The sequence below is a fragment of the Anomaloglossus baeobatrachus genome, chromosome 2, assembly GCF_048569485.1.
Source record: "Anomaloglossus baeobatrachus isolate aAnoBae1 chromosome 2, aAnoBae1.hap1, whole genome shotgun sequence".
In the NCBI taxonomy this organism is placed as follows: domain Eukaryota; kingdom Metazoa; phylum Chordata; class Amphibia; order Anura; family Aromobatidae; genus Anomaloglossus; species Anomaloglossus baeobatrachus.
In genome coordinates this window covers 132,595,581-132,614,904 of record NC_134354.1, presented here as the reverse complement: position 1 = coordinate 132,614,904, position 19,324 = coordinate 132,595,581, and the positions used below count along the sequence as shown (strand labels likewise).

The following is a 19,324-nucleotide window of genomic DNA, read 5'->3' as shown; positions in this document are numbered from 1 at the left end:
TCTCTCCCCCTCCCTCTCTCCCCCTCCCTCTCTCCCCCTCCCTCTCTCCCCCTCCCTCTCTCTCCCCTCCCTCTCTCCCCCTCCCTCTCTCTTCCCTGCCTGAGAGCTGTGGACACTCATAACCAAGTTAAATATCGGGTAACCAAGCAAAGCGCTTCTCTTAGTTACCCGATGTTTACGTTGGTTACGTGTGCAGGGAGCAGGCAGCCCGGCTCCTAGCAGCTGCGGATGCTCGTAACCAAGGTAAATATCGGGTATCCAAGCAAGTTACCCGATGTTTACCTTGGTTACGAGCCTCCGCAGCTGTCAGATGCCGGCTCCCAGTCTATCACGTTCAGTTGCACTGACTCCCGATCACATGACTCCAATGCCCGCCCATAAACTTAAAGTGACAGGATCGAGGGGCGTGTCCTGGCTATGGAGGAGTGAGGACGTGTTTGTCTCAGCTCCTGCCACCGGACTACATTACTGACAATTAAACCAGCCCAAGAGCCTGGAAGAAAAGGATATGCAGCGCAGGAGAAGGGAGAGCTCCCAGGGGCCCAGCAGAGGAGCGTCACGGACAGAGGAGAAGGGAATTAGAGGCTTCCTTACCGGGCCGAAGCAGAGGACAGCACTGCAGACATCTCCCAAGATGGAGAGGCAGGGGAAGCCCCAGCAGCAGCAGAGACAGAGAGAGGAAACCACCCGGGCAGTGGAGGAGAGGCAGCTGATAACCCCAGACAGCCAGCGTGTCCAGGTACAGGGGAGCCCTGGAGCAGGGAGCATGGGTACAACCCCCACCAGGAGGGGGGAGAGGTGCCCTTACCCCTGTCACAGAAGGAGGACAATAATAAATCTCAAGCAGAGGCTGTTAATGCTGCAAATGGGGAACAGGGCCCTGCTAGTGGAAATCTCCTATCTTCAGTGAGACACAGCCTGAGTCAAAGTGTGTATGATATGGAAATGCAAGCAGAGTTAGAGCCTGCCACAAGTACAATAAGATCACATGAACCAGGAGTGCTAACAGAACTTAATGAAATCCGGGCACACATCTCTTCTATGCCCACCAGAGAAGATATGGAGACATATATAGCAAGGCTGGAACAGGCATACCGCACAGAGCTGTCGGCCCTGAGGGGGGAGGTGGAAAGAGTGGACACTCAGAACCAAATACAGGCAGCTAAAATACAGAATATAGAAGACACCACTCAGGCACAAGGGGCCATTTTGGATCAACACTCCTGCCAAATACAATATATGGTGGAAGCAATGGACGATGCTGAAAACAGGGGCCGGAGAAACAATTTAAGGGTCCGGGGTTTACCAGAGTCTGTTGAACCTAAGGATCTCCAGAGAGCCCTCCAAGTGATGTTTAATGAGATCCTGGGTGAACCATCAAGCCAACCCCTGGAGCTAGACAGAGTGCATAGAGCGCTTGGCCCTAGACCTACACAGAATGACAGACCACGAGATGTGATTTGCAGGGTCCACCGTTATGTCCTTAAAGAGGCCATCCTGTTTAAGCTGCGCAGTGGAGTTTCACCAGCATACGAGGGGAGCCAAGTCCAGATTCTGCAGGACTTATCCCGTTTCACTTTACAAAGAAGGAGAGCACTGAAACCTCTCCTGGACATGCTCCGTTCGTATGAGTTTCAATACAGCTGGGGATTTCCCTTCCGCCTGCAGGTCCGACATGCGGGAAGAATGCATGTTCTTAGGAACCCGACTGATATGCCATCGTTTGCTGCAGCCCTGGACATTCCATTGGTGCCTATAGAGGAATGGCCGGTGTTTCCAATGGGGGTTTGGGGTGCTGCCCCAGATGGTGATCGGATGCGTGGCCCTCGAAGAGGAAGACCAGTCTGATGTTTAAGGAGTTATTGGTTCATAAACAAAAATTCATTGGGTTGTTTCTCAATAGAATGTACCTCCCAGTTTTGCTATAATTTTTTTGCCAGGGGGATTAAGTCTTTCTGATTATGAGGGGGGGGGTTCCCTCCCGCCTTCCTGGAAGAGGGGGCGGGGGGGCACCCCCTGACGGTGTATAGCACAATATTCTCTCTAGACCTTGTGTCCTCACATTATATAGGGCTCTGGCTGACAAACTAAGTTGAATAATTGCTTATTGTTAGTCCGGGGCAGGGGGCTCCTTTGTAGAAAGTTCCCTCCCTGATTGGGATAACACGCCATAAAGGAGTGGCGTAGTCTCACCATCCCTAGGTTAGACAGTTTGGTATTCTCTTATACCTATACAGTTACGTTTAGTCTTTTTAGACCCGACGTTAGGGTCTTGCTGTAACCTTGCAGGCGGGAGGCACTCTGACCTCCTTGCCTTTGGTTTCTACTGCTTTGTTGGTAGTTTCTTTTGTATTCTCGACCTTCTTACCTCTTCTCTTTTATTTCCTCTTCTTTTTCCCTGCTCTTCCTATCCTACTTGCCTGCACATCTCTCTCTCTCTCTCCCTAATCCCCGAACCTATCCCTAGAGTCCCCACCGTTCCTCCGCATTGAAATGACGCAGATTAATTGGGGTTCACTAAATGTGAGGGGACTTAATGTCCCGCAAAAACGCTCCCAGATATTTTTTGACATGCACAAAAAAAGAGTCCATATACTATTGATCCAAGAAACACATTTTAAAACGGGCCACCTCCCCATCTTTAGAGACAGATATTACACTAACTGGGTCCACAGTTCCAACCCAGAGTCAAAATCCAAGGGAGTGTCCATAGGCATCCATAAGTCCCTAGTGCACACAGTTCTAGATACACGGGTGGACACGGAGGGAAGATTTATATTCCTGAAAATTAATGTTAACTCATCCATCTTTACCATTGTCAATTGGTATCTACCGAATAGAGATCCGGCGACGACCTGCTCCTCTCTCCTGTCATCACTGGATGAATTCGCAGAAGGGACCGTGATCGTGGGCGGTGATTTAAACTTCACTTTGGACCCTAAGGTAGACACAACGTCGGGACATAACTTTCTCTCAATAAGGAAACTAACGAAGGTTAAACGTTGTATACAGGAACTCAGATTAGTGGATGTATGGAGAACACTACACCCAGTAGACCGTGACTACACATATTTTTCCCCGGCTCACTCTTCATACAGCCGCATAGACCTATTCCTTGTAAGTCAGAAGGCCCTGACATGGCAGATACAGGCCTCTATAGGCAGTATCTCTTGGTCAGATCATGCCCCCATATTTTTGAGCCTCACTATGCCGGATGGGCCTGGGAGGCCGTGGTCTTGGCGGTTGAATGATAGTCTGCTGAGGGACCAGGGATGCTTGAAAGACCTGCAGAACACAATAGATGAATTCTTGGAGATACACTCAGGAGACACTACTACCCTACCTGTTCAATGGGAGACACTAAAGTGTGTGTTGAGAGGGATTCTGATCAAACATGGGGCTAGGATTAAGAGGGAGAGAGCCCAAACCATTCTGTCTCTACTTCAGAATATTTCAGACCTAGAGAAGATCCATAAGCAGACATTATCCCCGGTGACACTGACAGAGCTAGTTAAAAACAGAGAGGAACTTAAATCCATTCTGGACCGACAATACGAGCGCCACAGGAATAGACTAAAAAGATTTATGTATGAATATGCGGACAAATGTGGCAGACCACTAGCTAGGTTATTACATCCGAGGGGGGACCCCAGTCACATCCCTACGATCAAAAAATCGGACGGCCTTTTGACTCAGAACCCAATCCACATAGCGGAGCAGTTTCAAAAATATTATAGTGACCTTTACAACATAAGGGGCAAATTTGGGGATATGCCACAAGAAGCTTTGGAGACTAAAATAAATGATTACATACTTAAAACAGCCCTGCCGACTATACTCAATACTGAGGTTGAAAACCTAGAAGCAGACTTTACAGAGACAGAAGTGGCATCTATTATCAGGGATTCTCCTTCAGGCAAAAGCCCAGGTCCGGACGGGTTTACCCCCAAGTTCTATAAAATTTTTCAGACTCAGTTATCCCCGTTCATGACCAAAGTATTTAACTCCATATCTGAAAACTCCCAGTGGGTAGCACAGTCTCTTGAAGCACACATATGTGTTATCCCCAAACCGGGAAAGGACCACTTGCTGGTTACAAATTACAGACCCATCTCACTGATTAATTTAGATTTGAAATTTTTCTCTAAAGCACTTGCCAACAGACTTGCCCTGTCCCTGCCTGGGATAATACATACAGACCAGGTGGGATTTGTAAAAGGCCGGGAGGCACGGGACAACACCAACAAATTGTTCCTCCTGATGGCTCGGTCGAGGGCTCAGTCTCTCCCCATGTGTTTACTTTCAGTGGACGCGGAGAAGGCCTTCGACCGGGTCAGTTGGAGCTTTATGATGGCAGCCTTGAGACAGGTGGGTTTGGGTCAGAAATTTTTGGGTAGAATTGCGTCCCTGTATACGAGACCCTCAGCAAAAGTCAGGACAAATGGGTTTCTATCATCATCCTTTCTGGTCCACAATGGAACGAGACAGGGATGTCCACTGTCGCCCCTCTTATACGTCATAGTCATGGAGCACCTTGCGGTCGCCCTGAGAAACAACACAAGCATCCACGGGATAGAGGCGGGGGGGGAGAGCCGTAAGCTGGCTCTATTCGCGGATGACCTTCTCATGTTCATTTCCCAACCACACATATCCTTCCCGTCCTTGCTTAAGGAGTTCGAACAGTTTGGCAACTTAAGCAACTTCAAAGTAAATTTTTCCAAATCAGAGGCCATGAACGTGACTTTATCGGCAGAAGACCTTGCGAGAGTATCACAAAACTTCCCTTTTAAGTGGCAACCGTCAGTTTTAAAATATCTGGGAGTTATGGTACCTAGGGATCCAGCAAAAATTGTACATCACAATTTTTTCCCCTTATTAGAAAGGACAATCAGGGACTTAAAGAAATATGACAAAAAGAGATTGACGTGGTTTGGGCGTATAAACGCGATAAAAATGGATGTGTTACCGAGGTTCCTGTTCCTGTTTCAGACAATACCCATACAGCTACCGCTAAGTTACTTCTCCAAGATCCGGACAGCCTTGTCTGGGTTTGTCTGGGGGAACAGGAGACCCCGAACAGGAATTAAAACTCTGACCAGACACAAAAGTGACGGGGGGGGCGGGGCTCCCAAATTTTCAGTTATATTACAAGGCAGCTATCCTAACGAGATTACTGGACTGGCATTTTCATGGTAATTCGAAACAATGGGTGGTGATTGAACAGGATGTACTGGGAACTCCCTTACATTTACTTCCATGGTTAGAGAAAGAAAGTAGGATCCAGATAGCGAAAGGAATGGAGTTCACGCGGACAGCGATGGGGATGTGGGATGGAGAGATAAAAAAGGGATCTCTCTCTCAGGAGCAGGGCCCACTTACCCCCGTATTCGGTAATAAGAAGTTCCCCCCAGGACTCCACTCCCATAGATTCGGGGGATTTACTCGGGCGGATGATACCCGTTTTTGTCACGTGCTCCAGGGACACACCCTACCAACTTATACTTCCATGCAGGCCACAGGGAGAGAGATTTCCTGGATGGAATATATGCAGTTGAAATCTTTCCTCTCGTACCAGGACAGGGAGAGAAGGATGAGGACACCCCCTACTCCTTTTGAGAAAATATTTTTACAGGGGTCATCACCTGGACATGGCATCTCACTCATCTATAAAATGCTGAACCAGAGAAATAGGGTGGATAAACCTCACTTTGTCTGTAGGTGGGGAGAGGAACTGGGAGAGGATATTGCAGAGGACGATTGGAGCAGAGCGTACCTGTGGACCCACAAGCTTTCCTTGGCGTGCGCCGCTCAAGAGAAAAGTTATAAAATTCTCACAAGGTGGTACCATTACCCGACTAAATTACATGCTATATTTCCCTCTGTGTCTGATGTGTGCTGGAGGTGTGGCACAGACACAGGTACAATGCTACACATATGGTGGAGCTGTACTAAGCTGCAACCCTTTTGGGACTCAGTGTTCTACCTGTACAAAAAGATGAGCGGAGGTGAAATAGAAACATCCCCCCAGGTTGCTCTTCTTTCTATGCTCCCAGGAGCTATTAAAACACAAAAAAGGGACATGTTGCGATTTTGCCTGGCGGCTGCCCGTATGATTATCCCACGATTTTGGAAACAGACTAGATGCCCTACGGTGCTGGATTGGTTGGAGGAGATGACAAACCTCCAGAGAATGGAGGAGCTGACAGCAGAACTAAATGGGAACACAGAAAAATTTACTACAGTTTGGAGACCATGGATTATGTTCATGGAGTCCCCAGAGTTTGTGGAGAGTTTGGCGAGCTTTTTGAGCTGAGAAACGGTGGGGAGTCTCATTCCTTCCCCCCCCTTTTTTCTTTTCTTTTCTTGCTCCCCCCCCCTCCCCCCTTTTCTCTAATTTCCTCTTCTTTATGCTTATATCTTTCCTCTTCTTTCTTTCTTTTCTGAACATTAATCTGCATTTTTCTAGTTTCATTTTTTATATGAAAAGATTTATCAATAATTCATAAGACAATAGACATACAAGGAGAATGAGTATATTAGGATACGGGAAGTCAAAAGAAGTAAAATTCTGACCTATAATTTACAAGTGGTTGTATGGTAATAGCACAAAGATAATTTGAAGAATTCCAAGAAATTTAGTAATGTAACAATTTCTGGATGTTATCCCGGCATTGAGAAAATGATGCTTATGTATTGTAATTGCACAAATGATATGTTTGTATGTTGACAACAGTTTCATCAATAAAACAGATTTGAAATAAAGTGACAGGATCCTGCAAAATAACATGCGTTTGCATGCGTTTTTTGCTGTAAAAGCAGGATCCGCTTTTACAGCAAAAAAACGTTCATGACGCATGTTAAAAAAAACATAGTGTGAAAGCAGCCTAAGTTAAATGCTCAGCATTATTTTTTTTTTATGCTTTCATAATTGAACCTTGAAGTAGAAATGTTTCATGTTTGCCTATTACAGTATGTTCTACTAAAATCTAAATGTAAGATATGTCTTTTTTTTTTTTTAATACAAATTTCGTCCTTGCCTTATGGCTTCCACCGTTTGGTTGGGAGATTTGGATTGCACTAGTCTGGGAAAGCAGTGACCGCTCCTGGGAGACTTTTACTGATGGCCATGTTTGTTAGGTACCGCCGCCCAATGCTTACCTTTTTTTTTTATTTTTAATTTTTTGTTCTTTTTTGCAGGATGGAGACTTTCCATGTGGTAGCAGAAAAGCTTCTTAAGGACTTTAAAGCTCTCCTGCAGCACAGCCCGTCTCCTATTGGCAGCACCAGGATGCTGCAGCTTATGGCCATCAATATGTTTGCTGTGAACAATTCTCAGATCAAAGGTATGAAGAACTGTTTGTAAATATATATTATGTCACAACATACAGAATGCATAAAATTCACATTTATCATCCGTGGTTTCATGTTAGGCTAGGTTCACATTTCCGTTGTTTTGCATCAGTCACATGCGTTGCTTGACACTTGTGACTGATGCGTTGTACAATGGATGACAAGAATTAGAAGTCATTGTCGGACTCCATTGTAAAAAAGAGAACGATCAGCTGATCGCTCACAGTAGCCGGCCGCCGGGGGATCAGCTGATCGCTCACAGTAGCCGGCCGCCGGGGGATCAGCTGATCGCTCACAGTAGCCGGCCGCCGGGGGATCAGCTGATCGCTCACAGCAGCCGGCCGCCGGGGGATCAGCTGGTCGCTCACAGCAGCCGGCCGGCCGCCGGGTGATCAGCTGGTCGCTCCAAGCAGCTGGCCGCCGGGTGATCAGCTGATCGCTCACAGCAGCCGGGTGATCAGCTGATCGCTCACAGCAGCCGGCCGCTGGCTGATCAGCTGGGTGGAGTGCGGAGTGGGTGGAGCTGAGCGGGGCCATGGCGCTGAGGACGTCAGTGCCGAGGACTGCATGGCTGGGGACAGGTGTGTGTGTGTGTGTGTGTGTGTGTGTGTGTGTACATGCGGAGTGCGGGAGGGGGCGGAGCCGAGCTGGGAAGTGTCGGGCTCCCTGCACACGCAGTCGGGGTAAATATCGCGTAACTAAGCAAAGCACTTTGCGAAAGCCTACGGATTGCGTTGCTCAAAAAACGTTACACCCTGCGTTCCTGCCGCCCTACAGTCAGTCGTTCCATGACTGATCAGTCAGGCGGAGGATGCAACGCAGCGTTATCAGTCACAATCCGCCGCTCGTACAAGTCTATGGGAACAATGGAATCCGTTGTTTACCAGAGCCATGGATTGTGACTGATACAAATTGACAGAAATGTGAACCTAGCCTTAGGAGACGTATTGGCTTTTGTAGCTCTATGAGCCTTCAATGAAATTTGGAAATGATGCATACCTTAACTAAAGGGGTTGTATGATACTAGTAATGTTATCCCTAGTATCCTATTCTGACCAAGAATTTTCCTAATTTCCATTAATTAAAAATAATAATAATAATGTGCCGTTTGTTTGATATTGCTCCTGGTCACATGACCTCCAGTGCTCAGATTCATTCTTTCGATAACGTTGAACCGCCCACTATGCTGGCTCAGATGGCACGTCACCACTGATGACATGGTCAGGGGTAGTCTAAGCTACTTTTGTACTCCGCTTGCATTGGGAATAGCCGGTTGGCACATGCTCAGTTCAATTGGGGCTCAGCCCGACCCCCAAATGTGACTTCACTACATGATGGGGGATTTTGATCTATGGTTCAAAACAAGAATAATTAATTTGATAACAAGGCATTTCATGTAGGAAAAATCTGTATTAAGTTTTTTTTCTTTTAATAGAACTTATATAACATTAACATGGGCTGCACTCTAGGAAAGAAAACTTGCTCATGCAGCACATAGTGCAGATGATGTGAGCTGCCTGAATAGCACACACTGGGGTCCTACAGAGGACGGGTACCTTCATGCTCTCCAGTAGCTTATGTGTGCCACACATTATTTTGACAGTGTTTTTACTTTTGGCACATGTACTGAGAGAGCTCCTGGTATTTACAGTTCATGTAGCCATAGGCCCTTTTTTATCTGACAGAGGGTTAGTTTGGTTTATGTGGGGGCACTATGTGTCGGAATAATTTTTTTTCTTTTTTTTGAAAGCTTATGGGCCCACAATGAGTTTTTGTTTTTTGTAGCTGCGTATTTTTGCTGCAGTTTCATCTTAGGCTGCTTTCACACTACGTTTTTTTAACGTGTTATGAATGTTTTTTTGCTGTAAAAGCGGATCCTGCTTTTACAAAGAAAAACGCATGCAAGTGTTATTTTGCAGGATCCTGTCACTGGATGTTTAGGGGCGGGCATTGGAGTCATGTGATCGGGAGTGAGGGGAACTGAACGTGGCAGACTGGGAGCCGGCTTCTGACAGCTGCGGAGGCTCGTAACCAAGGTAAACATCGGGTAACTTGCTTGGATACCCGATATTTACCTTGGTTACGAGCGTCCACAGCTGCTAGGAGCCGGGCTCCCTGTTCCCTGCACATGTAACCAAGGTAAATATCGGGTAACCCGATATTTACCTTGGTTATGAGTGTCTGCAGCTCTCAGGCGGGGGAGAGAAAGAGGAGAGAGAGGGGGAGAGAGACAGAGAGGGAGGGGGAGAGAGACAGAGAGGGAGGGGGGGAGAGACAGAGAGGGAGGGGGAGAGAGGAAGGGGGAGGGGGAGAGAGGGAGGGAGAGACAGAGACTGTTCACGCCAGGCTGGTTTCTGGGCATGCTCAGTAGAGCAAGCAGGATCCTGTCTATCAGCATGCCAGCGTTCACATGCGTTTGCATGCTGTTTAGTCAGGATCCAGCAATTTGCAATATTTGGACGCAGCTCAAAAACGCTACAAGTAGCGTTTTTGAAAAAAGGTAAATAACTGCAACTCACTGGATCCTCACTATAACGCACGCAAACGCAGGTGAACGCATGTTGACGCGAGTCCATTGCAAATACATTGAAATGAAAACACATTTGCACTGGATCCGTTTTTGCGTTAAACGCTCAGGACGCATGTTAAAAAAAAACAGTGTGAAAGCAGCCTAATAATTCCAGCAAAGTAGATGGGATATATAGAAATCTCATTATTTATTTATTTATTTATTTATTTTTTTACCCAGCATAAACGGACTTGCGGTTCGTGTTTCAAATCTGCAACATGTCAATATCTCTTGAAGGTCTGATTAGTTTCCTGTGTAAATTTTTCTCATAGACTTGCATTAGATATATTATATCCCCAGGTAAAAAAATGCACATTCTTTTCAGTGCGTTTCTGTGGCTGAAACGCATAATATAAAGCATGCTATCCACATCTCACTGTGTCAATAAGGTTTTGTCAAAGGCATGACACACCAAAAAGAGACAAAACACGTAGCCTCAAAAAGTGATAAAAACACTTGCAAAATAATGCACGAAAAAGTGTGAGGAACTTAGAGGTTGGCCACTACTTTAACATTGATGTCCTATCCTTAGGATAGGTCATCAGTGTCTCATTGGCCGGGGTCCGACACCCGGCATCCCCACCGATCAGCAGTTCTCAGTGCTGATGGCGGTGGCAGGCAGCTGGAAATGCTCAGTGCTGCAGCAGCCCTATCTTCTGATAGTAGCCATTGCTGGGTACTGCACATCTACTCCTTATTGATTAGAATAGGAGACAGATTTGCAGTACCCAGTTGCGGCCATTATCAGAAGATGGAGCAGCTCCAGAACTGAGCATTTCCAGCAGCCTGCTGCCACTGCCGGGACCGAGAACAGCTGATCGTCAGGGATGCCAGATATCAGACCCCAGCCAATCAGACATTGATGACCTATCCTAAGGGGTACTTTGCACACTACGACATCGCATGCCGATGCTTGCGATGCCGAGCGCGATAGTCCCCGCCCCGTCGCAGCGGCGATATCTTGTGATTGCTGCCGTAGTGAACCTGCCCTGCGACGTCGCTCTGGCCGCTGAACCGCCTCCTTACTAAGGGAGAGGGTCGTGCGACGTCACACGGCAGGCGGCCAATAGAAGCGGAGGGGCGGAGATGAGTGGGACGTAAACATTCCGCCCACCTCCGGCCTTCCGCATAGCCGGCGTGAGCTGCGGTGATGCAGGTAGGAGATGTTCCTCGCTCCTGCGGCTTCTCACACAGCGATGTGTGCTGCCGCAGGAACGAGGAACAACATCGCACCGTCGCTGCAGCTACTTTATAGAAATGTCGGACACTACACCGATGATACGATTACGACGCTTTTGCGCTCACTAATCGTATCATAAAGGATTTATACACTACGATATCGACAGCGACGCCGGGTGTGCGTCACTTTCGATTTGACCCCCACCGACAACGCAGCTGTGATATCGTAGTGTGCAAAGTACCCCTAAGGCTAGCCATCAGTGTAAAAGTAGTGAAGAGCCCTGTTAAAAAGGTTATCTGATCATTTAGTGATGACATATACTTAGGATAGCCTGACACCCTGGACCCCACAAATCAGATGTTAATGGCTCTGAGGTGGCTGGATGTACACCGTGAATGAAACCGATCTGCCCCCTCCCTACAGCTGAAGCGACAGGTCTGCATTATCATGTGATAGAACAGGACAATCTTTTTAATTTTATGCCTTTTGGATTAAATCTTAATTGCTTTGCAGATAATCTGAATTTTCTGTTGGGCGGGTTCAGACTTGTTACTTATAGTATGTAAAGTGCTATGGAATTAATGGCGCTATATAAATGAATAAAATTATTATTATTATTATAGTATATACACTTTTATAGGGTTAGATGGTTTACATGGTGCTGTAGTTCCCTGAATGACTGAAAGGTGGCAGTGTGCAGTGTCCGTGTGTCGCAGCTATCCAAAGTGAGATGTATGTGTGTACATTTAAGTCTGCAAGGTTATCACAAAAGCCTCTGGCATACAGAAAAAAAATGGGGCAGCCTTCAAAATTAGGAGATGTAAAAATGGATTTGAATTAGTTAATTCCATACTTGTATAAAGTCATTTGTAATTTTTATATATTTTTAATATTTAATGTAGGGTGACATAGAGAAACTTTTATCACAAGCCACCATCCTGATCCACTATGTCCCAGTGGTCCGGGCAGTGATGAATGCAGTCTGTTTAGGGTCTAATTGCCCGCATTAGGCATAGGCGCTGGCACAGCAATGTGGAAGAGTGTGTGGCACCGGCGAGGAATTCCTCTACCGCGGGCTCAGTTTGCTTCACTTGCACACTCTGGAGTTCCTGCTGTTAGCAAGACTGAAATGAGACCCTAATGCTGAGAGATTTAGGAGTTCGGCATAATAGGCGTGTAATCCTCTACGCATGCACCCACACGTGTGTGAATGATACTGTTACCAGAACAGCAGTTCCCAGTAGCTCAGGCGGCTCCCATAGTGCACGCTGTGCTGAGCCTTCACTTACACAGAGCGCTGTGGAATCAGTCCGGTTACTAAAAGAAATGGACTTTTTTGCAGAACCCTGTCTGGTGTAATGATGATTGTAAATACCGTATTTGGGTGTTCTGAAATAATCCATGGGGTACACTTTAGGACGCTAATGTATTAGTTCTAAAGGCTTATTGCAGATTTCAGAAATTCAGCTGTGTCCCAGGCAGCTCCAGCTCCTAATGGATACAGAAAATGCAAGTGCAACTTTCCTACCCAGCTGATGTGATAGGGGACGAAATTTAGCACTTTACGTTCTGTATAAAGATAGTGAGCTGATATATTGAAGACCATGATCTTGGATGCCGTCATGGCTTCTTGCTTTGTTCGGATCTCCAGGCAAAAAAATAATTTGCAGTGTATTACCGTAGCAAGAAAGGGGATCAGGCTTCAAAGATAATCTCTCAGTAGGTTTTTGGTATGTAATCTGAGAGAAGCATAATGTGGAGACAGCCTGATTCCAGTGATGTGACTTATTTGGCTGCTTGGTGTAGTTTTGATGGAATCCCTGTTTTGTCTGCAGAATGCTGAACTACCTACCCCTGATTGGCAGCTTCCAGGGTACATTGTCAGCAAGTTTCCAATCTGTGTTGGGGGGTGGGGTTACACAGATTAATTGGACTGATACCTAGTTCTCTAATTGAGCTCCTGCTGATTTAAAACACTGATTGTATTGAAACAACAGCAAGCTACTGAGCAAGGGACACATCCCTAGAATCAGGTTCTCTGCCCCTATATTATGTTTCTCTCAAATTACATAGCAAAACCCTGCTGACAAATTTCCTTTAACAAATCTCAACCACATGCTAAATCAACAGCATGACCATTCTTTCTGTGGATTTTCCATGTGGTTTTCATCTTTTGCTTGGAATAAAATACAGCGTAAATGCACAACAAAATTTTTCTGCAGCTCTGTGACAAACCTACGACAGTCGGTTATTGATTGTTTCCTTCACATGTGGACGCATGCAGAGCGTCTGAACACATGACACTCACACATTACCTGGACAGCCTTGTAAAGGGGCGTTCCGGTAGGATGTTATCTGCTATCCTACTTTTATACTTATTACAATAATGTGGCAGTGCGTGTGCTCAACCAGCTTTCCATTCATTCTCTCTGGGAATGATAAAACTGTGGGAAAAAAAAGGGTCTTACCCCAGTAGGAAAGGGGTTAAATGATGTGGTTGCACTCACCTATGGAAGTTGTGAAAGTCACAACTCCTGTATAAGCATGTAACTCCAGGTCACGGCTGCAGACCCCAATGGTTGATAACAGAAAGTAGTAGAGATGGGTTTTTCAAAAGCCGCGCCAATGACCAAAGGACGGAGGAAATATAAGATTAATGTTGCTTTATTTTCATGCTCAGGTCAACGGGTTTCAGGAGACTCTGCTCCCTTCATCAGGACAAACAGGCAAAAGAACATCAAATCTTTTGCCTGTTTGTCCTGATGAAGGGTGCAGAATCTCCTGAAACGCGTTGACCTGAGCATGACATTAATCTTATATTTCCTCCGTCATTGTCGCGGCTTTTGAAAAACCCATCTCTACTACTTTCTGTTATCATTCATTCTCTCTGGGACTTCTGGAGAGCTTTGCTCTGCCTTCTGCTGTCCCATCAGGATTAATTAGCGCTGCGGTGTAGCTTGTGCATTGGTGCTTCATTCAAACAGGGATAAAAGTGCCCTGTTCTGACTGTTGATGGAGGTCCTACTAGTTGGATACCTGTTGATTAGTCATGAGTGAACATTACCATGCTTGTTAGATGAGCAGTTGGATGCTCAAATGGGCTCGACTTGAAGTACCCAAGTATAATGGAAGTCAATGGAGGATTTCAGTATTATTCCTAGAAATCTTCCTGAAAAATGTTTGCAGCTCCCATTGACTTCAATTATGTTCAGGTGCTCGAGTGGAGCCCATCCGAGGGTCTGATTGCTCGTGACAAGTAGTGGTAGCGCTCGCGCATCACTACTGTTGTCCTAGATCAGTGTTTCTCAACTCAATCCTCAAGACCCACCAACAGATCAGGTTTTCAGGATTTCCTTAATGTTGCACAGGTGATAGAACGATCTCCTGTCTACTATTGAGGTAAACCTGAAAACATGATCTGTTGGTGGGTCTTGAGGATTGGAGTTGAGAAACACTGATCTAGAGGTTATCGCCTATTTTTTTTTTTTTTTTTTTTTTTTTAAGATAAGTGATGACTTCTACCTTCCAGAATACCAACTTTAATTTCGAAGCATAAGGTTATGTTACATGTCTGCAGAGATATTGATATTGGGCACTCTGGCCCCCCTTCAGATTATGGTGGTAGACCTCGCTCGCTGTAATCAGTCACTTTTAGCAAAAATAGGAATGTCAGAGGTGTATAATCACTTACACTGTATCACATTATTTCTTAGTTGCCATATAAAACCGATTCCATGCTCTCGTTTAGAGTCATATCGCTCCTTTCATACCTATTGATATCACTCCCACCGCCCTCTGTTAGTTTCTTCCACGTCCTGTATGTGGAACACAGAGCTGATCTGCAGATCGGGGGCTGCACTCGTCACCCTCACTGTGCTGGGGTTACAATATCTTCTGCACTTTCCATCAGAGTAATACTCTATATTAATATTCTTTTTTTTTTTTTGTGGTCCATTTGTTAGGGCAGCAATATGTGATCCACAGCGGCTCTTTCTGTAACTGGAACAGGAGGCTGCAACCATAGTCGCCTATTTTGCAGACTTGTAGTCGAGCAGCCATCACCTGTATTAGGGCGGCTTCTCAAAAGAAGGTTTTCAGAAAAACACGCCCTTTGTGTGGGGTTTGTCATGGTGGTTTTATCGGCAATCACATTTATTTATTTTTAGCCGGATGTTGCATTTAACTGCGTAATGAATATTGATAATGGAATGAAATGCATAGTATAGTGTGTTTTTTTGTTTTTTTTTTCTTTAGTTATTTTTTTTATTTTTTAATTTTTAAAATGCAGCATGTTAAGGATATGGTGTATTGTGCTCCCAATCCCCACCATTCTCTGTGTGATGTTTTTCAGTAAGCTTTGTTATAGGACATCGCAACACATGGCACATGAAAATGATAGTTATTCTGGGTAGTACGAATTATAGAAAATATAAGAAATAAAACAATTTAAAAATATCAGAAAAACGCTTAAGCGGGCTTTACACGCTACGACATCACTAGCAATTGCTTGCGATATCGAGCGTGTAAGCACCCGTCGTGTGCGCGATATCGTGTTCGCTGCCGTAGCGAACATTATCGCTATGGCAGCGTCACACGCACTTACCTGGTCGGCGTCGGCGCTGTGACTGCCGAACAATCCCTCCCTCAAGGGGGAGGGACGTTCGGCATCACACCGACGTCACTGCGGCGTCACTAAGCGGCCGGCCAATCAAAGCGGAGAGGCGGAGATGAGCGGGACGTAACATATCGCCCACCTCCTTCCTTCCACATTGCCGGTGGAGGCAGGTAAGGAGATGTTCCTCGCTCCTGCGGTGTCACATGGAGCGATGTGAGCTGCCGCAGGAACGAGTAACAACATCGATAATCAACCATTACCGATTTTTGGTTTTGGAACGACCTCTCCTTGGTGAACGATTTTCACCATTTTTGAGGTCGCTTAAGGTCGCTGGTCAGTGTCACACGCTGCAATATCGTTAATGACGCCGGATGTGCGTCACTAACAACGTGACCCCGACGACAAAACATTAACGATATCGTAGCGTGTAAAGCCACCTTTTAATCTTTTTTTAAATATTTTATACTTTAACCAGCCAAAAGAATAAAGGTGTGCAGAAAAGAGACCTAAAGATGTAGAGTATATACTTCCTCCCCTCTATGTACTCATTATATTACTACCATAATCGCACTACAAACTTTGGAGACCCTTTAACTTAGAGGAAGGAACGTCCATAAATGTAAACCCTACTTGGAGTTTCCATGTGTTTCAGTGAATTAACCAGTCTGGGAGAAACTATACATAAAATATATTAACCTCAGCTGTATAAAAAAAACACTATAAACATTCCAGTTTCTTGCTCTACCTATTGATTTATGGTTTTAGTTCTTCCTTTTTTTCAGACCCTTTTTAAGATGGAACATTTTACTTTTTTTTACTAAGTCTTTCTTTGTCGTTCCTCCTGCCATGATCTTGTATACGATCAGAGGGGGATTTCCCACATGCTTGATATATGTTGTTATCTCACCATATCTGCTGATGCTCTCATCCTTAAGGTTCCCTTAAATGGGTGGTCCGAAGGCAGAAGTAAATTTCATTTTAAATTCCTATCATTGGATGCTATAATCTAAGCTATTTTCTAATCTATGTAATCCAAAGGAAACTGGTAGGGAGAAAGATCACCGTTAGTTCTGCGGACCCCCAGGTGGGGAGAAAGCTCACCGTTAGTTCTGCGGACCCCCAGGTGGGGAGAAAGCTCACCGTTAGTTCTGTGGACCCCCCAGGTGAGGAGAAAGCTCAACGTTAGTTCTGCGGACCCCCAGGTGAGGAGAAAGCTCAACGTTAGTTCTGTGGACCCCCAGGTGAGGAGAAAGCTCACCGTTAGTTCTGCGGACCCCCAGGTGGGGAGAAAGCTCACCGTTAGTTCTGCGGACCCCCAGGTGGGGAGAAAGCTCACCGTTAGTTCTGTGGACCCCCCAGGTGAGGAGAAAGCTCACCGTTAGTTCTGCGGACCCCCAGGTGAGGAGAAAGCTCACCGTTAGTTCTGCGGACCCCCAGGTGAGGAGAAAGCTCACCGTTAGTTCTGCGGACCCCCAGTTGGGGAGAAAGCTCACAGTTAGTTCTGCGGACCCCCAGTTGGGGAGAAAGCTCACAGTTAGTTCTGCGGACCCCCAGGTGGGGAGAAAGCTCACAGTTAGTTCTACAGACCCCCAGGTGCGCGGACGTGGCTGGCTACCACAAGTCAAATAGGAAAAAAAAAAAGTCTAGCACCAACATTTTTCATAAAAAATCTGTCTTATTTATTGAGAAATCACATACATGAGCAAATTAAATATGACCCATGATGTGGACCTAATAAGGCCCTGTCTCATGCGTTTTGGAGATGACTCCTTATAGGCATACACAGATGTATAAAAACAAAGCCATATATAAAACCAACCTAGTACAGTATAGTAGGGGGATATACAGTATGTACATTATAAATTCAGAGTGGGGATGAAAAACACTGAAATACACAATTTTATCATGAAATAATTTTATGTATATAAAAACATGTATGGTGTGCAGCCAGAAGAAATGTTTTTGGTTGGATATTATGTGATTATAGCATGTTCCTATTATAGCGGACTTATCATCACTGTGTTATAAGCAGTCCCCAGGATTCCTGTTGCTGGCGCACATTGCATCAAATCGCTGGCCGCTTAATCATGGGGGAACGTAGAGGGTAGCCTCTACGTTCCCAAATGATGAAGCGGCCAGCGATTTGCTAAACGCCGCGAAACGTACGTTGGGCTCTTCTTTACCACTGGACTCTGGTAATGCTCCTTGCACTATGCACTTTGTTACGCTCATACCTGATATCCCTGCTCTAATTTTGGGTACACCCTCTTGATCCCTTATATCAGCAAATCGTATGCTATATGATCTCTAAGATTACAGGGCAATTCTCTGCCAAATAGCACTATTTTGTTTTGGGTTCTCGAATGATTTACCTGTTTAAATTTTACACTATGCACGTTAAGAACTTTTTCTAAATAAATATTTGTTATATTTCAGCAATTTGCTCAAATTGCCTTTTTTTCATGTCATGTATTGATGAGCTGCTGCTAGCCAAATGTGGGTCCCTCATATTGGCTTTTTTTGTCTGTCATTCTGATGGAATTTAAATTTCTCAAAATCGTAAATAGCTTGCTGAAACACAAGTGCTATCCTCTGGGAGGCCATTCTACCTTTCTTTTACTAATGGAAGCAATTTTGGGAATGTGTAGAGAGGGCAGGTTCAGAGCCCCTGTAACGGCTTTCACATTGCATCGACAATACTAAAGGCTCCTTGAAGACTAAATATAGTAGTGAAACACAAGAATATAGAGGCTATCACAATTTGCCAATGTAAATTGTGGCCATCATTTTTTAGGCTTCCATAAACAGAGCCTGTATGGCACCTAATGATAGAGTTCGTCCAAAACTGTCAACCATTTAATTTTGTGGGGGTCTCCCAAACATCCCGAATGTCAGATCTGGGAATGAAAAAAAAGATTTGGCATTCTTGAATTTGAAATGCCTAAACATTTGCTTCAATGGCAGATAAAGCATCTCCAGAGGAGCCTGATGATGGCACATTAGCTGGGACTGATCAGAGTGCATGGTTTTGGCGGAGAAATTCTTGTTGGCTGAGAGGCTATTTAGTGATTTAGTGAATACTAAATGTTCAGTTTACTCGTAATGAATACCTAGTACTATACCGGTATTTCTCATCAGTAACGAACCTAGTGCAAGTCAATTGGCAACCCAAGCTGTTTCCTTGAAGATTTCACAGAAAAATGCTCGGGTTCCCCATAGACTTGCAAAAGGTTCGTTATTCATGACGAATGCTGGAATAGTACAAGGTATTTGGTATGAAAAACCCGAATCTGAATATTTAGTATTCGCTCATCACTCATGTTAATGCTTGTGTTTGACCTATGTAAAGGAGTTACAGTGCCTTGCGAAAGTATTCGGCTCCCTTGAATTTTTCAACCTTTTCCCACATTTCAGGCTTCAAACATAAAGATAAAAATTTTAATGTTATGATGAAGAATCAACAACAAGTGGGACTTAATTGTGAAGGTGAACGATTTTTATTGCTTATTTTAAACTTTTTTAAAAAAATAAATAACTGAAAATTGGGGCGTGCAATATTATTCTTCCCCTTTTACTTTCAGTGCAGCAAACTCCAGAAGTCCATTGAGGA

General features: G+C 45.1%; 1 protein-coding gene across 1 annotated transcript in view; it reads left to right on the top strand.

Moving 5' to 3' along the window:
• Positions 1-19,324, top strand: part of SMG6 (SMG6 nonsense mediated mRNA decay factor) — a 420,134-nt gene that overhangs the window by 94,576 nt on the left and 306,234 nt on the right. Inside the window, exon 10 of the mRNA XM_075335342.1 lies at positions 7,198-7,343. Coding sequence (XP_075191457.1) covers positions 7,198-7,343 — 146 coding nt within the window. The remainder of the gene's footprint in view (positions 1-7,197; positions 7,344-19,324) is intronic.